Source organism: Gadus macrocephalus, chromosome 21 (assembly GCF_031168955.1).
Source record: "Gadus macrocephalus chromosome 21, ASM3116895v1".
In the NCBI taxonomy this organism is placed as follows: domain Eukaryota; kingdom Metazoa; phylum Chordata; class Actinopteri; order Gadiformes; family Gadidae; genus Gadus; species Gadus macrocephalus.
The window spans coordinates 2,130,576-2,149,727 of record NC_082402.1 but is presented as its reverse complement, the minus strand read 5'-3'; the positions used below and the strand labels follow the sequence as shown (position 1 = coordinate 2,149,727).

Here is a 19,152-nt window from a genome sequence, read left to right as displayed (position 1 = left end):
TACGCAGTGAGAGGGGCGCTATTACTCTTTAAAGAATCTTTATCTCCGGCGTTGGTGGCAGGATGTTTCTGCTTCCCGAGGGCTAAAGTCACGGTATCAGTGCTGGCCGAGGTCGCCTTCGCTGTTGGCCAAGAAAGGAACCACACCAGGTTGGGTTCCCCCAGCCATTCCCGGTAAAGATCCAACCCACATAAGGCCCGCCTACACAGCCCGGCCCCAGGCACACAATTGGTCAAAATAAATTTGAAGTAAAAGAAAATGGCACGCCCCATTCCCCAAGATTTTAGTTTTTCTCCCATCAGACCATAAACGTTAATCTGATGTCTAATTAGTGAACCCACTTCCACCACACCTTCCTAAACATCCCCAGAGGACAGACACAGGGAGGGGAGTTGGTTCTTCGGGAGAGCCTCCTCACTGTGTGGACCAACAAACAGTGAATGACGAGCTCCAGAAGAACAAAACCCCTCACCACAGAGCGCCTCCAGCTGTTGTTCCGTACGGGCAGGTGCGCCACGCTGATGTTCCCCAGCAGAGTCGGGACACGGGAGTCTTTTTGAAACATGGTATCGGTAAGGGATGTTTTAGTGAAGCCGGGAGAGACCGTTACCACCGCTCAGAGCAGGTGGTAACATTCTAAACATTCCTCAAGTATGGTTATTTGACAAAGACCCTAGCCGTTGATTAAGTATGGTTGGTTCCTTAAGACAGACCCCAAACCCTGTTCATTAAGTATGGTTCTTTAACACAGACCCTAACTGTTCATTAAGTATGGTTCTTTAACACACACCGTAACTGTTCATTGAGTATGGTTCTTTAACACAGACCCTTACCGTTCATTAAGTATGGTTCTTTAACACAGACCCTAACTGTTTATTGAGTATGGTTCTTTAACAAACGAAGCCAGACCCTAACTTTGACTATGATAATATGCCGTGTTAAAAAGGAGAACTTCAAAAAGGCTTTCAGGAGCTGGAGCTGAGATCCAAGCCGTGATTCAGAGATCCGATGGTATCTCCGCTGTACGCATGCCTGCACCCAAGGCTTCTATTGTTTGTTTGTTTGTTTCAGGGTAATCAAAAATGAGGAAGTCAAAGAGGGCTGCTCGGGACTTTGTTTTAACAGGCAAAGAAATGACACCTGTGACTTATGGTAATTAGTACCATGCCAACCTGTTGTTGGCCCAAGTATAATAGCATAGGCATGGGCAGACCTGTCCAACAGGTGTGTGACATACCAGAGCAGATGAGCATCAAGCATCTGTCCTCCCTCACCTCACCTCAGTCCCGGCAGCAGGCAGACAGGTAAGGCTGCTGACACACTGATCCTCATGCTCCCTGCCCAGACTCACCTTCACTTTGGAATCGGTTGGATTTACTAGGACGTAATTTTTCTAAATAGTATGTTCCTGAATCTCCCATCTGGAATTAACGAAGAACCGTTTTATCGTGTGTTATATATTTATGTCTATGTATGTTATGTCTGCCATGTCCACATCGCAAGTAATACAATTAGTTTTGATTCTAGGATTATTACAACAAGTGAGTGGGTTTTGAGATGTCTGTACTAGTGCTGTCAGTTAAAGGCGTTATTAACGGCGTTAAAGCAAACCAATTTTCACAGTGTTAATTTTTTTATCGCGCGATTAACGCAATTTAGTTATTTATTATTTTATTTTTATTTTTTTTGGCTCAATACAAAGAAGCAGTACCCTGACTGCTATGTTCAAGGCAGTATGTTTGTATGTTCATCGTTTAATTGCACTATAGGCTTTTTTTTGTATCGTCCTGTTTTGATCAGTATGCCAATGTTGTTATCAATAAAAAAACATTTGCACAAGGCAAGCCGATGCACTTCTCCATGCTGATAAGAGCATTAAAATGAGAAAAATTAATGCGACAAAGAAATCCAGGGATATTTAGCATAGAAAAAAAATTGCGTGAGTTAACTATGACATTAATGTGATTAATCGCGATTAAATATTTGAATCGCTTGACAGCACTAGTCTGTACACAATTTTAGACTATATAATTACAAATAATGTGATTTTGTCTACAGAAGGATTTTATCCAAATATCTAAAAGTTATCTTTGAGGATCATTGTTAGAATCTTTGGTGGAATCTCCGTTCTAGAAGTGGACAAAAACCATGCACGAATACGCACGCACACACGCACACACGCGCACAAACACACCCACACCCAGACATGTAAACGCCCGCCCACACACACACACACACACACACACACACACACACACACACACACACACACACACACATACCCATACATGTGTGTAATGTGAGTGTAATGTTTGCTGTAAAACACTTTGGGTGTGTACTACAATTCTAAATATAACAGTAACTATGTAAGGAATAATCACCTCAAGGCAGGGCAATAAACAGTTTGATATGCCCGGCTCGTGGACGGCTTACCTTCCACGAGCCGGGCATATAAAACTGTTTATTGCCCTGCCTTGAGGTGATTATTCAGTTTATTCTACTTCTCGCCGGCCAATATAATAAAACAATTCAAATACTTTAATAATTAGCCTTTTTCTTATTCGTATTGCATGCTTATTAAATGTATACTCCGTTTAAGTTCATCTCCCTCGAAAAGTAGTTCCCTTTAGAACTACGGTGAATAACGTTAGCTCAGCTGTAGGTAACTCGTTTCTATAGCAACCACACAAGGCTGCATCTGATCACTAGTTTAATAATGTAGTTGCTACATTCGTATGAAGTCAGCTTTAATGACGATCGATCAAACATTTTAGGTTTATTTAAGTTTTATTTTTACAATGGACCTCATGTTTGAAATGTATGTGATAGAAAACGATACAAGCAGCGTATTGATTTAAAGCGTCTTAGAGTACCATATTAAGCGCTAGATAAATTTCATTTATTATTATTATTATTATTATTATTATTATTATTATTGATCTACTGTGCTCAGTCACCATCAAGTAGAACCGACAAGTCAGCGGGCAATATGCCGGTTTAATGCACCCCTCCCAGCCAATCAGAATCGAGCATTCTTAAATGAAGTAGAATAATATTACATACTTCATGATAATCAACATATCATCAATCGTTTTGTAGGTATAACGAGGACAGATCTGGATCTGGCCAAGTCCCCCCCTGGAGTGATCTCTGGCGCCCCCTAGGGGATGCGCTACCATGGCCCCGCTGGACCTGAGGATGCCCAGGAGCCACCTGCCCCTCCTCCTGCTCCTGCTGCTGGCAGTGCGGCCCAGTGAGGAGCAGGTGTCCATTGAAACTCTTGCAGTTGGTTCTGCAAGCACATCAAGCAGCAGTAAGGAGAAGGCCCCGGTGGTGGTCTGCCGTGAGGCTGGAGGAGGGGGGAGCTGGATGTAAATCATGGCTGATTTACATCCAGCCCCCCCCCATCCAGCTCATCCTGACATACACAACGTCCACAGTTGATTCGGCGCACCTGATTCTTGGCCTTTAACTGATGGTGATCTGGGATATGGAGGGCTGCTGTTTCTGCCAAGGCATGAAGTCACCTGCAAACAATGCCCCTCCCATAGGCGAGTCATGTGCCCCTCCCATAGGAGGGTCATGTGCCCCTCCCATAGGAGAGTCATGTGCCCCTCCCATAGGAGAGTCATGTGCCCCTACCATAGGAGGGTCATGTGCCCCTACCATAGGAGGGTCATGTGCCCCTACCATAGGAGGGTCATGTGCCCCTACCATAGGAGGGTCATGTGCCCCTACCATAGGAGAGTCATGTGCCCCTACCATAGGAGAGTCATGTGCCCCTACCATAGGAGAGTCATGTGCCCCTACCATAGGAGAGTCGTGTGTAACCTGTGGACGTGTGTCTGTTAGGTCCCATTGAATACCTTCTGGAGATTCAAGTCCAGACCTCTGATTTTGAGGAGTTCAGGAACCTCCAGGACACCTTGAAGCTCCCCACAGCACTCTCTGAGACTAGCAACATCACCGGCCTCAACACCACCACAGGTGAGCCACACTCAACCCCCCCCCCCACGCACGCACGCGCGCACACGCACACGCACACACACACACCACATGTCAGCCACACTGAACCCCCCCCCCACACACACACACCACAGGTCACACTGAACCCCCCCCCACACACACATCACCACAGCTTAGCCACATTCAACCCTCCACACACCACAACAAGTGAGCCATACTCAACCCCGCACTCATCAACAGCACCAGCTCCACTAAAGCCATCAAATAACAAAATAAGCTGCCATTAGGAAGGAGGTTAGGGTGTAGTCACTAATCATAATCTATATAAAAAAGCAGACGCTTCAGTTCAAAGCGACCTATGTGAATTAAGACACACCTCGACAGCGCTGTCAACAAAGCAGCTCATCGGGAGCAGTCAGGGTTATGCACTCATCTAGGAGGGGCTGGGGATCCAACTAGTAACCTCCCAGTTACCAGTCAACCGGATCTACCTCCTGAGCTACTTCTGTGAAGAATTCTATCCGTGCGACTGGCGTCCAACCCGTCATGTTGATGATTGTTGTCTGAGACGTCTCACGATTCACAGGAACCACTCCGGGTAGATAATGGTGTTGGGAAATGAGGGCAAAACGTGTTTATCGTGCATTGTTTTTACCACTGGTGTCACTGGTTGATGGGATGATGATGATGATGATGATGATGATGATGATGATGCCGACAGATTGATTTGGTTGTCACAGAAGGGGAACTGTCACACATATATGATTGTGTGCGGTATACCACGTTTGAAAATGACTATCTTAAAGAAAAGAGGCTTTAGATCTACCAATAGCTCATAAAGAGCAGAAAGGATGAACAGGGATTCACTGGTTCCCGGAGCTCTCTCTTACGCCCTGTGACATGTTTTATCCTCCTCAGTGTGCGCCCTGGTCGCAGACAGATTCCAGTGTGAGTGCGAGAGTACGTTCTTCTGGCCGTTAGACAGCTGCCGACAGTATGGAAGCTGTGGACAGCAGGAAGCCACCTGTACCTGTCTCACATCCCTGCCAGCTGATGATCTCTTCTGCCAGCCCAGATTCGGTGAGAGCCTGATCACTGAACACTCTCACTGTACTTCAGCCTTGCCTCATGTTAAAAGCCCACTATGCTTTCAAAGGTATTCCCAAGGGTGGCGAGTTGAAGGGTTTTTCTGTGCGTACCAGCAGCCCTGAATGTTCCTTACGGAGAATAACAGAGGGCGAATGGTCACTGTTTTCTAATGAGAGACGACTGCCTAAAAATGATTTTGTAAATCTGTGGATATAGTACAGCTCTACGATTGCTCCAGATGTGGCGCCGTCCGTTGGAGGTCAATGTGATGTTGATGACGGTCATTGAAGTCGTATTCCTATGACGGAAAAGAGCTGAGCTTTGTGTAGTCACGACCAAATCACTTCCCAGTTGCAATTCTGTCATCAAAGTCGCCAGGTATGTACGTTCAGAGTGCCCTCATCTGTCCCCACCTTTTAGAATGGCTGTACGAGGTGGAATTGGGCATCCCTGGTTCCCTGGCGATGGCGGCAGAATCTCTGGCCTTCGCCAGGCCACAGATTAGAGAGATCTCCATTTCTGGTTCTCAGCTCAGCCCAGCTCTGCGTCTGACAGAGGTTAACCTCACCACAGGTAAAGGCCTCCACACACCTGTAGAGCAAACACCTGTACAGCAACACCTGTACAGCAAACACCTGTACAGCCAACACCTGTACAGCAACACTTGTACAGCCAACACCTGTACAGCCAACACCTGTACAGCCAACACCTGTACAGCCAACACCTGTACAGCAAACATCTGTCCTGACCACACGCCTAACTTGTAGCATCACAACATGTCCTTGTTGTGTTCATTTAGTGTGCACCTCACCAACCGACAGCAGCATGAAGTGCCAGTGTGAGGGGGAGTATGGCTGGTCATGTGAACAGTGTGAGACCTATGGCGTGTGCACCAGTAAGAAAATAACAGATCCTTGTGGATGCATCAATGGATTTCCTGATGATGGACAGCTCTGCCGGCCAATCATAAGTGAGTGTGTTACCTGAGCGGTGCTACATAGCTAATGCTACCAGGCTAATGTGGTGTGACCCAAGTAATGCTACCCGGCTAATAACAAATTCTACTTTTTCCATGCACCCTACCTGATGCTAACTGATTGTTGCTATCAGAGTATCAATACCTGAATAATCAGATTACATATGCTACCATGCTAATTATAGCTTGAAAATAGTTCCTGAATGTTGTGACCCGAGTAATGCTACCTAATGATGCTACCTTGCTAATGCTTCCTGAATGGTGTTACCTCCGGACTGCGACCCGAGTTAGGCAACCTAGCTAATGCTACTTGGCTAATCTTAGCTGTCTAATGCTACCTCGCTAATGCTACCTGACTGGTGCTACCTCAGGACTGCGACCCGAGTAATGCAACCTAGCTAATGCTACATGGCTAAGGTACTCGCTAAGCCCCCGTTGGTTCCTCATCGCAGCCATTCGGTGGGTGGCCATGTTTATACTCAATACCCACCAGACGTTCAACACTGATACCATGACGACCGCTGAGTCCATGTTGAGTCTATGTCCTCTGTTGTGTTCACCAGGCCTCTCTTCGTGTCGTACGACAACGCCTACACCTACGACAACGCCTACACCTACACCTACGACAACGCCTACACCTACGACAACGCCTACACCTACGACAACGCCTACACCTACTCCTGCCCCAGGTATGGCCCCGCCCCGCAGCCCCCAGGTTCTCTGCCAGAGTAGCGTCGTCGTGTCCTCACAGTTGCACACGTTGTGTTTCAGTGGTGGCCACGCTGACCCTCACCATGGCCATTGATTTCCAAGAGGCCTTCACAAATCCAGAAAACGGCTTCTACCAAACAGTGGAGGGCTCCGTGAGTCTCGGTTTGTGTTTCTCTGCTCGTTTAAGCTGCTTCCCTTGATTACAGAAGGACACTCAGAACTTCTATCCAGAACCTGTACGGTTGGGAGTGGGGTTTGTTGCATGAAGACGTTCATCCTACTAGAAGGTCTACAGGGTAACACCTGCTGGCTGATAGACCACATTGCACTCAAACAAATCCACTCATTGGATTTGATTTGAGTGTGAGAAAGCCTTTCAGACACCTAGTACCACCTCTTTCATAAGCTCTAAACACATTTTTTAAATCACATAATGTTGATTCCATATGAATCAGTTGGCTCACTGGCTATTTTAAAGTCACTATAAAGTATACTATGACATCAAACAGCTTTTCATCACACAGCTCAATGTTTTGCTTATCAATAGTATGCAATAGTAATAGTTAAATGTCGACTGGGGCAGCAAGGGGCCGGGGGTGTTGCCAAATGTTGAAAAAACTAGACTTTCCAAAGTGACCACAAGGGGGCCCTAGAGCTCCCGGGAGCTCTAGGGCCGCCTCGTGGTCACCGGGAGCACTCACAGTGACCACCAGGGGGCCCTAGAGCTCAAGAGATGAAGTGAATGAGTCAACTGAGAGTGAATCAAAGTGACGGTGGATAAGAATAATATAATATTGAATAAACCTTGAACCATGTAGGTGATAATTCTTCCCCCATACAAATTCATGTTCACTTGTGGAGCGCTACTGTTCAACTCATCTCAGACATTTTAAGCGAAGAATATGTATCTTGGATGCTAAACATTTGCCTGCTTTATTAAATGTAGGCCTGTTTAAAATAATTTAAGAGATTGCGGAGGATCAGTGCGACCAAACACTCCTGTAGCTTCATGCGAGTGGGACTGCGCTTAAGAAGGCAGCACCAAGAAGCCCATGCACCGCTCAAACAGACAGATCATCAATTTATAGCATTGAACTCCGTTTGGTTCTACACTGCCCCCCGTGGTTACGCGTGGTACTGCTACCCTGTCTATAAAACTTCCGTAATAGTGATAAAAAACAGTATATCAGTAATTGTAATGTAAATAGTGATGGGAACAATAATACATGAGTTATCGTGATAATCATAGTGTTTGTAATATTATCTGATAGTAGCATTAATTTATTAGTGTTATAGTAATGTAGTATCATAATAGATAGTAATATTATGTGATTGTAACGGTCATATAGTGTTAAAGTGATTGTAATAGGGATAACAATATGAATGACCATTATTGTAATAGAGACATACTTTTAATAAGTATAAGACGGATAAGAAAAGCTTCTAACCTTCTCTCAGATCAAAAGTAACAGCGGGAAGGCTGGCTTTACATCGGCCACCCTGGTTCGAGTACGGTACGTCCCGCCTCCTTCTCATGGTCCAATCAATCTTCAGACCTTTGGCTGGTTCTAATTAATCCAATATTTAAAAAAATAAAAAATAATAATAATAGTTATGAGGAAATTACATTATTACTTATAGTATAACTGGGTCTGGGTTTGTGTGTGTGGGTGTGTCTCTGTGCATGTGTGTGCTTGTGCTCTGTGTGCTTGTGTGTGTGTCTGCGTGTGTGTGTGTGTGTGTGTGTGTGTGCGCGTGCGTGTCTGTTTGCATGTCTGTGTGCGTGTGTGTATGCGTGTCTGTGTGTATGCGTGTCTGTGTGTTTGCGTGTCTGGGTGTTTGTGTATCTGTGTGCGTGTCTGTGTGCGTGTGTGTGTGTGTGTATGTGTGTGCGTGTCTGTGTGTTTTTGTGTCTGTGTGTTTGTGTGCCTGTGTGCGTGTCTGTGTGCGTGTCTGTGTGCGTGTGTGTGTCACAGCCCCGGCAGTGTGATCGTTGACTACACAGTCAACTCTGCGGGTGCGATCCCGCCCAACGCGATCAGGGACCTCGAGGACGGCCTCTTCTCAGACCTGGGGGCTCAATTCTCGATCGTCACAAATCGTGAGAATGGACCAAATCCCTTTAATACTTCAGTATCTTGTCCTGGGTTTTAAGGGTATATTCATGAAAGAAGTGTTCTTCTCCCCATGTAATCACACCAATATGAACACGGTCCCCTACAGCACCTCTACGGTTCGATCCGGCGGATGTGTTCACTGGGGACGCCTTCAGGGTGTTCTGTAACCGAACCGAAGGGACGGACGGGCTTGGAGACGTTTCCTGGGAACTGAACGGGGAAGCGCTGCCCGCGAGAACCAACCCACTCACCGTCAGCCCGCTGTTCTCCCAGAGCACTAGTGAGAAATACTGCAGCTATCACTAAACCCCACTCACCCCCTCCACCGACACTGTAGAGAAATACTGCAGCTATCACTAAACCCCACTCACCCCCTCCACCGACACTGTAGAGAAATACTGCAGCTATCACTAAACCCCACTCAACCCCTCCACTGACACTAGTGAGAAATACTGCAGCTATCACGAACCACACCACTCTACTGGTAAGAACCTCCCACTAACCCAGTACCATTAGCACTAACCCTTCTACTGGTAAGAACCTCCCACTAACCCAGTACCATTAGCACTAACCCTTCTACTGGTAAGAACCTCCCACTAACCCCAGTACCATTAGCACTAACCCTTCTACTGGTAAGAACCTCCCACTAACCCAGTACCATTAGCACTAACCCTTCTACTGGTAAGAACCTCCCACTAACCCCAGTACCATTAGCACTAACCCTTCTACTGGTAAGAACCTCCCACTAACCCCAGTACCATTAGCACTAACCCTTCGACTGGTAAGAACCTCCCACTAACCCCAGTACCATTAGCACTAACCCTTCGACTGGTAAGAACCTCCCACTAACCCAGTACCATTAGCACTAACCCTTCGACTGGTAAGAACCTCCCACTAACCCCAGTAACACTAACACTGGTCCCCAAACGACCCGGTGCTGCGCAGCACTAGAAGGTCAGTATCTTCTGATGTTCTCTGAGGTGGCTTAGCGTTCTGAATCATATCTGTAAGGATGTATTTGCCTTTGCTTCATTCTCTTTACATCGTCACATTTAGTACCAAGAAACGTCTTCTGGATGGGTGTGAAAGGGTCTGCTGTACGACAACACAACAAAGCCTTCATAGCATCTGATCCTGATGGGTTCTTTGGCAGGCTTTTACAACTGCACGTATGCAGACGGCTTCCAGGTAACGGGCGTCCTGACCGTTAAACCGAGGCCTCAGCTGAACCTGAAGCCCCTCAGCAGGACCGTGGGGTGCGTGGCCGGCCGGGAACGCATAGTCGAGCTGGAGTGCTGCGTCCAGAGTCCCTACGAGGTCCAACTGAATGATCCGACCCTAACAGCCCAAGTAATACCCCAACCAGGTACAGGAGCAAGAGGTTACATTAGCTTAGCATATGGTGCTAGGCTAAAATAATACTCCAACTAGGTACAGGAGCAAGAGGCTACATTAGCTTAGCATATGGTGCTAGATTAAAGTAATTCCCCAACCAGATACAGGAGCAAGAGGCTACATTAGCTTAGCATACGGTGCTAGGCTAAAGTAATACACCAACCAGATACAGGAGCAAGAGGCTACATTAGCTTAGCATATGGTGCTAGGCTAAAGTACTACCGGATCAGGTACAAGAGCAAGAGGCTAAATTAGCTTAGCATATGTTGCTAGGCTAAAGTACTAGCCCAACCAGGTACAGGAGCAAGAGGCTACATTGGCTTAGCATATGTTGATAGGCTAAAGTAATAGGCCAACCAGGTACAGGAGCAAGAGGCTACATTAACTTAGCATATGGTGCTAAGCTAAAGTACTACCGGATCAGGTACAAGTGCGAGAGGCTAAATTAGCTTAGCCTATGGTAATAGGCTAAAGTAATACCCAGACCAGGTACAGGAGCAATAGGCTACATTAGCTTAGCGTATGGTGCTAGGCCAAAGAAATACCCCAACCAGATACAGGAGCAAGAGGCAAACTTAGCTTAGCATATGGTGCTAGGCTAAAGTAATACACCAACCAGGTACAGGAGAAAGAGGCAACATTAGCTTAGCATATGGTGCTAGGCTAAAGTACTACTGAACCAGGTACAAGAGCAAGAGGCTACATTAGCTTAGCATATGTTGCTAGGCTAAAGTACTAGCCCAACCAGGTACAGGAGCAAACGGCTACATTGACTTAGCATACTTTGCTAGGCTAAAGTAATAGGCCAACCAGGTACAGGTGCAAGAGGCTACATTACCTTAGCATATGTTGCTAGGCTATAGTTGTAGCCAAATATGCGACATTATTTGTGCTAGGGTAAAGACCTAGCCCATGGCAGTACACACTGAGGAAGGAATGATAGTACATTAGCTTAGCCTACGGTGCAAGCTCACGATACATTGCTCACTGGGGGAAGATGCTACATTAGCTTAGCATACGGTGCAAGCTCACGATACAGTGCTCACTGGGGGGGAGATGCTACATTAGCTTATCCTACGGCGCTAGCTCACGATACAGTTCTCACTGGGGGGAGATGCTACATTAGCTTAGCCTATGGTGCTAGCTCACGTGACAGGACTCAGTGGGGGGGAGATGCTACATTAGATTAGCTTGCGGTGCTAGATCACGATACAGTACTCAGTGGGGGGAGATGCTACATTAGCTTAGCTTACGGTGCTAGATCACGATACAGTACTCAGTTGGGGGAGATGCTACATTAGCTTAGCTTACGGTGCTAGTTCACGATACAGTACTCAGTGGGGGGAGATGCTACATTAGCTTAGCTTAAGGTGCTAGATCACGATACAGTACTCAGTGGAGGGAGATGCTACATTAGCTTAGCTTACGGTGCTAGATCACGATACAGTACTCAGTTGGGGGAGATGCTACATTAGCTTAGCTTACGGTGCTAGTTCACGACACAGTACTCAGTGGGGGGAGATGCTACATTAGCTTAGCTTAAGGTGCTAGATCAAGATACAGTACTCAGTGGAGGGAGATGCTACATTAGCTTAGCTTACGGTGCTAGATCACGATACAGTACTCAGTGGAGGGAGACGCTACATTAGCTTAGCTTACGGTGCTAGATCACAATACAGCTACATTCTACATTAGCTTTACAGTGAAGCTGTGTTCTGCTTGACAAGCTGTTTCCCGTACAGCTTGAAATTGATAATATTAAGTATAGACAATCCAAATCCAACAACAGTAAAATACAATATAAATATAAAGTATAATAATGCTACTATAGTACAATAGTACAATACTAATATATGCAGAGCATAATTATATGTGTAATACACAGCGTTTGATTTCAGGCGACATACAGTGCAAGCGTTACAACTACAACAGGACCTGTGCGAACGGAGAGGTGCAGCAGCTCACCTGCCAGGAGGCCACCTACACACGGTTCAAGAGGGACCTGACTCTGACCTTCTCCACTGACGGTTAGTGTCACAGACCTCCAGCTGACCAGGCCTCGACCACAGCCGGTTAGTAGAACTGATCTCCAGGTGACCAGGCCAGAGGGAGGCTCACAGCGCCGACTGTCTGCAGTCTGTGTTAAGTCAGTTTAACCTGTACAGTCTGTGTTAAGCCAGTTTAACCTGTACAGTCTGTGTTAAGTCAGTTTAACCTGTACAGTCTGTGTTAAGCCAGTTTAACCTGTACAGTCTGTGTTAAGTCAGTTTAACCTGTACAGTCTGTGTTAAGTCAGTTTAACCTGTACAGTCTGTGTTAAGTCAGTTTAACCTGTACAGTCTGTGTTAAGCCAGTTTAACCTGTACAGTCTGTGTTAAGTCAGTTTAACCTGTACAGTCTGTGTTAAGTCAGTTTAACCTGTACAGTCTGTGTTAAGTCAGTTTAACCTGTACAGTCTGTGTAAAGCCAGTTTAACCCGCACAGTCTGATAAGTCACTTTAACCTGTGTTACGGTCAAATGTTAGTCACTTTAACCTGTGTTATATGCAGTCTGTCTTAAGTCAGTTTAACCTGTATCATATACGTTCTATGTTAATTCAGTTTAACCTGTATTATATAGTAGGTTAAGTCAGTTGAACCTGTATTATATACCTTCTATGTTAATTCAGTTTAACCTGTATTATATAGTAGGTTAAGTCAGTTGAATCTGTACTATATAGAAGGGTAAGTCAGTTGAATTTGTATTATATACGGTCTATGTTGAGTCAGTTCAACCTGTATTATATACCGTATATAATACAGGTTGAACTGACTTAACATAGAACGTACATAATACAGGTTCAACTGACTTACCCTACTATATAATACAGGTTAAATGAACTTAAGACAGACTGCATATAACACAGGTTAAAGTGACTAAGCATTTACTATGTAACACAGGTTAAAGAGACTTAGCATAGACCATAATACAGGTTAAACTGACTTATCAGACTGTGAAGGTTAAACTGACTTAGCACAGACTGTACAGGTTAAACTGACTTAACATAGACCGTATATCATATATGGCCTATGTTTAGTCAGTTTAACCTGTATTATATATGGTCTACGTTAAAGGCACCCAGTGCAACTTTCGAGGCTTAAAAATAAACATTCAATTTCTCGTCTTTTTTACACGTAGTAAGTTTCAATAACTCCATACCATTACATACCGACATTTAAGCAGCAAAGATGAGACGTCGTTGTGTGGTGAGAACTGATACAAAATCGATAACAACAACAATGCCGCCATTTTCTTTATTTTTTGTAACCTACAATAAATAAAGCAGGCTTCCAGTCAATGGAAAAATGGCTTCTCCCCACCGGCGATTGTTGTTGTTTACGATTTTCTATCAGTTCTCACCACACAACGACGTCTCATCTTTGCTCCTTGAATGTCGATATGTAATGGTATGGAGTTATTGAAACTTACTACGTGTAAAAAAGACTAGAAATTGAATGTTTATTTTTCATTGAATGTTTACATAAAGTTGCACTGGGTGCCTTTAAGTCAGTTTAGTCTGTATTTTATAGTAGGTCAAGTCAGTTTAACCTGTTTTAAACAGTCGGCGTTAAGTCAGTTTAAGTTGTACCTCTGTTGGGAGTGACGCAGCGCCGTCTGTCCGCAGTATTCTTCTGTGAGGACGAGGATTATGGGGGCGGACAGCTGCGGGACGTGGCGACGACAGGCTGCCAGCCGGACGAGACGGGGAACATTACGGCCCAATGCCAGGAGAACCGGACCTGGGTGCCACTACAGGACAACTGCGTCCTGTTCGTGCTCAACAACCTGCTGCAAGAGGCTGAGGTGATCCCCTTACCTTAACCTTACCTTACATGAACTCATATTATCTATTCACTGTAACATGAACTCAAAATAACCTTAACATGAACCCAGAATTATCAAGACACTAACCCCCAAATAACCTTAACATGTCAAGTCTATGTGTGTGTAATAGCACACTTATGTTAGTCCGTAATTACGGTACCATTGCACTCCTAACCGCCCCTAGCTCTTCGGGGCTAGGGCTAGGGGTTGCAGTGCAGTCCCGCTGAATGTTGCTATGATAAAGGGCTATACTAATAATGTTAGTATATCTAATATTAACCCCAAAACCCAGACTAGACTCTCACATCTATCCTTCCATGTATGGCTAAATGTGTCGCCTTCTTCCAATGGAAGTAAGACATCATTGGCTTTATTCTACAGTGGATGTAAAGATGTTTTGTTTCTTCACCCAGAACCTGGATGCAAGTACCTTCCCAGCGTTTGTGGATGCCCTCAGCAATGCGACCGAGGAAAACACAAACAGGGTGTCGAATTCTTCAGCCAACATCCACACCATCGTCAGCATCTTCACACGTCTGGCAAGCGTCTCGCGGAACCTGTCCATCGACGAGAGCCTCATGACGGTATGGTGTAAACTCAAGGCCTAATAATCCGTTATCTGGCTTTGCCCGCTGCTGAACAAGATTGCTCTTTGTTTTGTGTGAAGGGCATTCTGGATACGGCAAATGTTCTGGTGAGCGATCGATCCAGGGCTGCCTGGAACACCCTGAACACCAACTACACTGGAACGAACAACTTGTCATCAGCACCTGAAGTCATTCAAACTATGAGCGACAGCTCAGCCTTCCTGGCTTCCATCGAGGAGATATCAAAATCCCTGTCTGACGATCCCGACTTCAACGTCTTCACAGAGAGGATCACCCTAAACAGGAGCAGATTTTCTGGATCTTTTAGTGCCAATCTCTCCATGGTGTCGTTGGAACTACCGGGACCGCACCGGGACAACAGCTTCATCACCACCATCAACTTCAACTCCCTGGACAACGTCCTCCTCCCCTCCAACGCCAGCGGTGTCAACACCAGCAACGTCATCAACGGCAACGTGCTTCTGGTCTTGTCCAACAGCAGCGTCGACAACGTGACGTTCACCTTCGACATCCTCAACCAAAGTCTGACGAGTCCTCAGTGTGTCTTCTGGAATTTCAGCCTGCTGGACAACGACGGGGCGTGGGACGGCACGGGCTGTACGGCGGGGGTCTCAGATGCCCAAATTGTCACCTGCAACTGCAACCATCTCACCTCCTTCTCCATCCTCATGTCTCCGTCCAGCCCGAGGTCAGCCATCCTGGATTACATCACCTACATCGGCGTGGGCATATCCCTGCTGTCATTGGTGATCTGTCTCATCATTGAAGCCATCATCTGGAGGAAGATAAACAGGAACTCCACCTCCTATCTACGACACACGTGCATAGTGAACATCGCCGTGTCCCTGCTGATAGCCAACATCTGGTTCATTATCGGTGCCTTCGTTTCAGACTCAGGTTCTGTGAACCCTCCGGCCTGCTTCGCAGTCACCTTCTTCATCCACTTCTTCTACCTGTCTCTGTTCTTCTGGATGCTGATGTCGGGGCTGCTGCTGCTCTACCGCACCATCAGTGTGTTCGGGGGCGGCCTGTCTGACGGGGCCATGGTGGCCGTGGGCTTCTCCGTGGGCTATGGCGCTCCGCTCCTCATCGCGGTCGTCACCATCGCGGTGACGGCTCCCAACAACGTGTTCTTCAGGCCGATGGGCGTCTGCTGGCTGAACTGGTACGAGTCGATGGCACTGCTGGCGTTTGTGATCCCGGCGCTGTTGATCGTGGTCATCAACCTGGTGATCCTGGCAGTGGTGTTGTACAAGATGCTCCGCAGTCAGAGCATGGGCAACTCGGACAGAAGCACCCTGTTGGTCATTGTCCGCAGCCTGGCCGTACTCACGCCCTTCTTCGGGACCACCTGGGGTCTGGGCGTAGGAACGATGACCAACCCTGAGGTCTTTGGCATCCATGTTACCTTCGCCCTCTTCAACTCACTGCAGGTAAACGCACAGCGGAACCTGCAGTACGCCTCAATACATCGCTCACCATATGTTAAATCTGATCCATTATTATGGTCGACATGTTTGGTGAAATGTTGTCTCTATCTTCTTAACAAAGGGTTTCTTCATCTTGGTGTTTGGAACTCTGCTGGACGTAAAGGTACGACCGGTCGATACACAGATGTTCATGACACTGGATGTTCCTGAAAAAGGTGTTTCTTTAATCTGCCATTTTTGTTTTGGATTCCCAGGTCCGGTCTGCTCTGAAGGCGTACACGAGCACCGGGACCACTGGCACACAGGTCAGTACTACAGCGCTAGGTTCTGTTCTGTGTTCCTAATTTCAATCCCATAACCCGCCACGTTCCCAGTTCTCTAGTTTCATAACAGACCAACGTTCTCCGTTCTGTAGTCTCACAACAGACCAACGTTCTCCGTTCTCTAGTCTCATAACAGACCAATGTTCTCTCTTTGTTCTCCAGAGTACTTCAGCCGGGCCGTCGACTTCCGGTGGACTGGGGTTCCTACGCAACTTGGGCAGAAGAAGAGGTGAGAATGGTTCCTTTATTTGAGCATGTTCTAAACTATGGGTTTGTCTCACAGCAAATTATCTCATGATCGAGTCCTGATCCATCAGACCCTCTGCAGACCTTCAGAGAGGTCTGATTACAGCGGTATCGGGGATCATTTCTTGTGCTTGAACTCTGGTTGGCTCCCACAGACTTGTATATTGTGTCCAGAAATGTAAAAGATAAGGAACCCCTGCTCTATCTTAATCATAGCGGTTCTGCCGTCTGGTTTATCATCAGAGCAGTAGTCAGTGTTTTCAGTAGTCAGGATGCTGAGCAAGAGCCCAGAGGCCTCAGAGATCCGGATTCAAATGAAAGCGTTGGACTGCAGAAGGAAACTGGAGCAGCACATGAACAAGAGAAGAGTAGAGAACCAGTGAACATGGGAGGAGAATTCACATCCCACTGGATTCTAATGGGTTCAACTGGCTATTGGTGTTCTGCTGGCTTCTATAGCAGTCTGTTGCATGGGTTATACTGTATTATGTTATATTCTACATGGTTCCTTTCAGGTTACAATATAAACTCTGCAGCTCCAGTGAGCACATCTGGAGAGGCTGCATCTTACAGCAGCTGACACCTCACAGCCAATCAGAACAGCAGCTGACGCTTCCAGGCCAATCAGAACAGCAGCTGACGCCTCCCGGCCAACCAGGACATCTGGAGGGACTGATCCTAACCACACCTGACGCCTGCCGGCCAGTCAGAACATCTGGAGGGACTGATCCTAACCACACCTGACGCCTGCCGGCCAGTCAGAACATGCCCCTGTGTGAACAATACAATCATACTTATAAAATGGATCATCACAAAATATATTTCAATATTTATGTTAAACTTAAAGGGACTCTCACCTTTGTTGCATTTTTACACTTTTTTTGGATAAGGTTAAATTGGTATTAATAAGGTAATAACACTCTAATATGCAAGACAGACCCACCAGGAGTAAAAACAAACAATTATTTTACTCTCATAATATTTAGTGAAAACTTCAACCAATACAATTCTTTGGACCGAAGGACCTTATTGGCCGACAGACCTGTCTGTTTGCTGCATGGATATATAAGGTTTTCCGTCTGCTTCTTGTGGCGCATTCGGGCCCGCGTCATCAAGGCGCGGCCTCAACTAGAGGGTTTGTTTTGATTCCACGGCAGACAGTAGCGACCGTAGCGACCGTAGCGACTGACGATGGCAGACCAAAGTGGTCCACGGCGTACTGAAACTGTACCATTCAGTCCGATTAGGGGACTCATCTCGGACTCGGACTCACAGAGTTACCCTCCTCTGGAGCCTCAGGAAGACCTCCAGACTGTTGGCCACCAACTGCACCATTCAGTCCGACAAGGGGACCCGATTCGGCCTCAGAAGCCAAGTGGTCCCGCTCCCCTGGATGATTCTCAGGACCTCCAGACCGTTGGCAACCAACCGCACCACTCAGTCCGATTAGGGGACCCGTTTCGGACTCAGACGCGAAGTTGTCCCGCTACTCTGGAGCTCCAGGAAGACCTCCAGACCGTTGGCACCCAACCGCCACACTCAGTCCGATTACGGGACCCATTTCGGACTCAGACGCGACGTTGTCCCGCTACTCTGGAGCTCCAGGAAGACCTCCAGACCGTTGGCACCCAACCGCCACACTCAGTCCGATTAGGGGACCCATTTCGGCCTCAGACGCTACGTTGTCCATGGGAGTCTAAACATAACCCATGGGAGTCTAGAACTTTTGTACTCGCTTAGTTTTGTGCTTAGTTTTGTAAAAATAACGCTTAGGGGGTGGGGCATTGGAGGAAGGCGGGATGATTTGAATGTGCTGTAATTCTCAAATGCAACAAAGGTGTGAGTCCCTTTAATCAATATTTAAAGCCCCTGACTAATAAAAAAATGCATACGATGTCAAAGTTAAGTTCATTGCTGTGTCTATACCAAGGTTGTAAGAATAAACTTTAATCAATATTAAATCCTTCAGGCTTCAAATCCTTCTAGAAAGACCCAGTGGGGTCAAAGGGGGGTCAAACTGCTCCATAGCCACATGGTTCATGAAGGTTCAGATAGCTCCAAGCAGGTCGATTTTGAGTTTGCGGATTTACCACAAAACAGCAACGTTTGGCGACCTGAGGCCAAAGGATTCTGAGTCGTATCGCAAACCGGCCCCCTTATCAGTAGTATGTGATATTTCTATAATAATGGTAGAATAATAGAACCACCCCAAATGAGACGATCAGAGTGCCGTGTTAAAAGGTGAGCTACTTCAGCTTCTAGTGGTCCTTAAAATAGCAGAATCCAGACTGGGCCATAGCCTCTCCACGGGGTCAGAGCCAACAACAGGAGGCTAATGAACAGCAACCATGATGATTCAATGGGGTTTAAATCGTACTGGTGGGCGGTCTGTTCAATGATGACCTCCAGAGTCAAAGGGTTTTGCA

The 19,152-nt window shown here is 46.5% G+C and overlaps 1 protein-coding gene across 1 annotated transcript; it reads left to right on the top strand.

Annotated features, from left to right (window-relative positions):
• The first annotated feature begins 1,270 nt into the window (after positions 1 to 1,270).
• LOC132449812 (adhesion G protein-coupled receptor F5-like) lies at positions 1,271 to 17,473 on the top strand. Its single transcript, XM_060041639.1, has 20 exons — positions 1,271 to 1,400; positions 3,100 to 3,313; positions 3,853 to 3,987; positions 4,885 to 5,046; positions 5,476 to 5,628; positions 5,855 to 6,025; positions 6,595 to 6,720; positions 6,803 to 6,894; positions 8,201 to 8,256; positions 8,719 to 8,843; positions 8,966 to 9,139; positions 10,013 to 10,225; positions 12,153 to 12,281; positions 13,920 to 14,098; positions 14,533 to 14,703; positions 14,787 to 16,160; positions 16,279 to 16,320; positions 16,412 to 16,462; positions 16,643 to 16,709; positions 17,242 to 17,473. Exons 2-20 carry the CDS (start codon positions 3,178 to 3,180, stop codon positions 17,304 to 17,306), a joined length of 3,621 nt encoding a protein of 1,206 aa, XP_059897622.1. The 5' UTR covers positions 1,271 to 1,400; positions 3,100 to 3,177; the 3' UTR covers positions 17,307 to 17,473.
• Positions 17,474 to 19,152: the final 1,679 nt, after the last annotated feature.